The following is a 3,741-nucleotide window of genomic DNA, read 5'->3' on the forward strand; positions in this document are numbered from 1 at the left end:
ATGTGTGAAAAAAAAACTCACACAAATGGTCTCAATTTATAGAATTCACCATGAATTTTAATTGATCGAACCCATGTCACAACCACACACGTGGCCAATCACATTTGGCCACGTGTCACAAGAGTTTGACTGCGTGGAAGACTTTTTTTTTTTGTTAGTGCCAACAGGTTCGCGGCCTACAATGCGAATTCCGTTCGCAGTGTAGCTAGCAAACTATTTTTTTCTCATTTTTTTTTTGCAATTATACACACACTCGCTGCTGAAGTAGCAAGGGGTAAAATTGAAAGACCAGAGGACGCGTAAGAAGCTCGGGAGGCGCGAAAAGAAGAACTCATCATTCATTCATGTACTAAACCCATATTGGGCCATGTTGGGCTGCATGCCTTAATTCCGGCCCAATTACAGACTACTAGTCCACGACTATCACACTCTCTCTGAGTTAGTTAGAATAGAGAAGAAAAGTGATGAATGAAGTGTAAAGAGAATCGCATGTATTTGTTCCTTCTTTAACGATTTCTTCATTTCACACCCTTCGCATTCTCCGCCACCTTCTCAATTCTCTCCTTTTCTTCATTCTCCTTTCTCTTCATCTTTCCACACACCAACCTCCCTCCATGGCGATCAATATGCAAGCAGCTTCACACTCTCTGCTCTCTCTTAATCACAACATACTACTGGTATCACTTTCATGTCAAAATTCTATTTCGATTATGTTTAGTGTTTCTTTATTTTTTAGGAATTATTACTATATTTTGTGATACAGAAGAACGTATCAATTTCATTGATTCAAATTCAGATTAGTTACTAGTATAATACTATTATATAAGCTATTTCTATATATAGCAAAAGATTAAATTAAATTAAATTGAACTGTTTTTGTATATGTTAATAAGCTGTTTTCACAAACTATTTTGGAGAACTTTCAACTTATGAAAATGATCAGCTGAAAAAGTGAATCTATTTTTATCAATTTTCACAAACAGTCTAACAAAATTTATGCCGGTATAGAAACTCAAATAAGTCGATCCAAATACGTCCTATATATTGAGATTGCAAATAAACAATCCAGCCTAAGAAAATGCTTTAGTGATTATAGGCTATTGCTTTATAATTAAAGAACAACGATTCAGAACATTTTATTTTCTATCAGCTTTACTTGCAAAACGAAATTATGGCTCCATTTCCACAAGTGTTAGTGAAGATTTAAATTAAATATGAAAATTTTGGACCAGAATTTAGTTTGCATATTTATCAGCGTTGCTCATCAGAAAAATATGCTATGCTCATTGTTAAGTATTGGTTTGTGATTTTTCTTTTACTTAAACAGAAGCAACATTATTATTTAGTAGTTTTTGAATATTTTATATTAATTCTCTAATGAAATTCATTTGAATGCATATGTTGAACAGCCTGTCACTTCCACTGCTGGGCAGAGGTCATCCTTAATTTCAAGCTATGGGAGATGGAATGTGCCTTTTAGCTCACAGCGACGCCCAATTCACCTTACAGTTTCTTGCGCTGTATGTCAGACTACTATAAATGTGCTATACAGAAAAACTTAGGTCCATTTCTTTAGGTCCTTTTTGTATGGTTCTTAACATAAAGTTATATAACAAACTTTGAGAAAATCATAGTTTGTTATGTTAAGAACCATTCGAAAAGAACCTAAAGAAATGGACCTAAGTTTTTTCCTACGGATTTTACCATTTGCTTGCATGAACTTTTTAAAACTATATAGGTCAATAGTATTTTCTTATATAAACTGCACTTTTGATAAGTTTTACATTTGGAAGATGCGACAATGCACGAATAAGAAAATTTATGACGTGTTCATGAAAAACTGAATAAAAATACAAGATCAAATAGTATACATATTTATATTTGGTAACATATAGGGTGTGTGCTTAACATCTTTTTCACAAGAGATTATTCTGAGTTCTTGAATCCTGTGTTTGATGAAATTTTAAGACACCTTATAGGTCAATGTTTTATGTAGACAGTTTAATGCAGTCTAACTATACTTCCTTATGTGTGTTTTGGCCTTTTGGGGAGTGTATCTTCCATTTTCATGCTTATGCTGAATACCTTTTACTTGTTCAGGCTAAACCGCAGACAGTGGAAAAAGTGGCCCAAATAGTAAAGAAGCAGTTGGCTTTACCAGATGACTCTAATGTTACTGGCGATTCAAAATTTGCAGCTCTTGGGGCTGATTCGCTGGACACAGTAAGCGAAATCTTGTCTGACATTACAATCGATTCTGTATAATGCTATTTGGATTCATTTACTAAAATCCTATTGTAAATTAAATGCCCTTCAGGTTGAGATTGTGATGGGACTCGAGGAGGAATTTGGCATCAGTGTTGAAGAAGATAGTGCACAGAGCATTTCAACAGTTCAAGAAGCTGCAGATCTTATTGAGGATATCATCAGTAAACAGAGTCCTTAAAAGAAAAATATATCAGATGTAAAATGCTGTTGGTAGACATGCAAAGTTATTATTATCCTTATTATTTTTTAGTACGGGTGGTCGAGTCTCGAGTCTTTTATCAGCATAGTCTGCTACTGTCTTGTTTCTTAGGCCTCAAGAAAAGGCTGTGTAATCCGTTTTTACTTTCTTTGGCCATCAACAAGGGCTTATCAAATTGTTTGTAGCACTTCATGTTATTGAGCATGCAATACATAAATTGCTGCATAATAATGACTAATGAGCATAAGTGATTGATGTAACTTCTCCACTGACCATACCCACCTTCGTTACTACAATTACGATAATTAGTCTGCATAATATAGACTTCTACTCTGTATAGGTCAGAGGTAAACTGTTTTAAGGTTTGTGATTGTGAGGACCGGGGAGATCTAAAGAAATATTAGTTTTAAATCAAAATTCATCATAATCAAATTAAGTAAGGGTGCATTTGGCCCAACTTTATTTAAGGTTAGAAGCAGCTTTAAAACTAAAAGTAATAATAAGAGCCTTAAAAAATAAAGTAAAAGTTGTTTGGTAATTTTAATTTTTTTTTTTGTTTAAAAGTAGATTTCAAACTATAATTTGTTTGATAAATTCTGGATATATATAAACAAGTACTTTTTTTTTGAATGAAATATAAACAAGTACTTTACTAAATATATATGTTTAAATGAAAATACTTTGTATTTATCTCTTGAAATTGCACCAGAAGTCTTCAATTAGATAAAAAAATTATTGATATATGGTCCTTATCACGATCACTAACAATTGAAGTAGGAATATCATGTAAACGAACTATCTCCTTGATGAGAATCTCTGCTAAATTAGCTGTATGGGGATGTTTCAAAGGAACAAAGTGACAATATTTTGACAAACGATCCACAACTACCATCACAGCTTCGAATCTATGAGAGACCTACATAAGATAAACACAAATCTTAGAGACAACAAAATCGAAGAAGACTTAAACCTAAAACACGCCTCTAACAACTTTCACTTATTAGAAATTAATACCAAATAGTTTTTTGGTTCTATTTTATGCAAATTGTTTACCACTTATCTTTGCATATTTGCTACTAATGTTTACCACTTATCTATTTAGCCTTGAAATGTACTCTTTCTTTTATTTATGTTATTGCACATTTGGGTGCGAATCTGGTCACTCGACTTAATAAGGTCTCAAATCAAATCTAACTTAGATCATCAATAAGAATAAACATAACCTATGTAAACAACTATATGATCATTGAACAGACAACCAAATTTAGTTTATT

At 32.8% G+C, this 3,741-nt stretch overlaps 1 protein-coding gene across 2 annotated transcripts; it reads left to right on the forward strand.

Moving 5' to 3' along the window:
* The first annotated feature begins 441 nt into the window (after positions 1-441).
* LOC123911080 (acyl carrier protein 1, chloroplastic-like) lies at positions 442-2,739 on the forward strand. 2 transcript variants are annotated; one of them, XM_045962428.1, is made up of 4 exons: positions 442-677; positions 1,410-1,520; positions 2,101-2,223; positions 2,318-2,739. In XM_045962428.1, exons 1-4 carry the CDS (start codon positions 615-617, stop codon positions 2,444-2,446), a joined length of 426 nt encoding a protein of 141 aa, XP_045818384.1. In that variant the 5' UTR covers positions 442-614; the 3' UTR covers positions 2,447-2,739. The 2 variants fall into 2 exon arrangements, with proteins under 2 accessions (XP_045818384.1, XP_045818391.1); XM_045962435.1 differs by having other exon boundaries at positions 452-673; positions 1,409-1,520.
* The last annotated feature ends 1,002 nt before the right edge of the window (positions 2,740-3,741 follow it).

Source organism: Trifolium pratense, linkage group LG1, assembly GCF_020283565.1.
Source record: "Trifolium pratense cultivar HEN17-A07 linkage group LG1, ARS_RC_1.1, whole genome shotgun sequence".
Classification (NCBI taxonomy): domain Eukaryota; kingdom Viridiplantae; phylum Streptophyta; class Magnoliopsida; order Fabales; family Fabaceae; genus Trifolium; species Trifolium pratense.

Excerpts from the sequence above, each read along its gene's own strand:
- LOC123911080 (XM_045962428.1), top strand. The coding sequence starts at position 615 with ATGGCGATCAATATGCAAGCAGCTTCACACTCTCTGCTCTCTCTTAAT. Across the intron at positions 678-1,409 it reads TTAATCACAACATACTACTG|CCTGTCACTTCCACTGCTGG; the intron begins GTATCACTTTCA and ends TATGTTGAACAG. Across the intron at positions 2,224-2,317 it reads GGGCTGATTCGCTGGACACA|GTTGAGATTGTGATGGGACT; the intron begins GTAAGCGAAATC and ends AATGCCCTTCAG.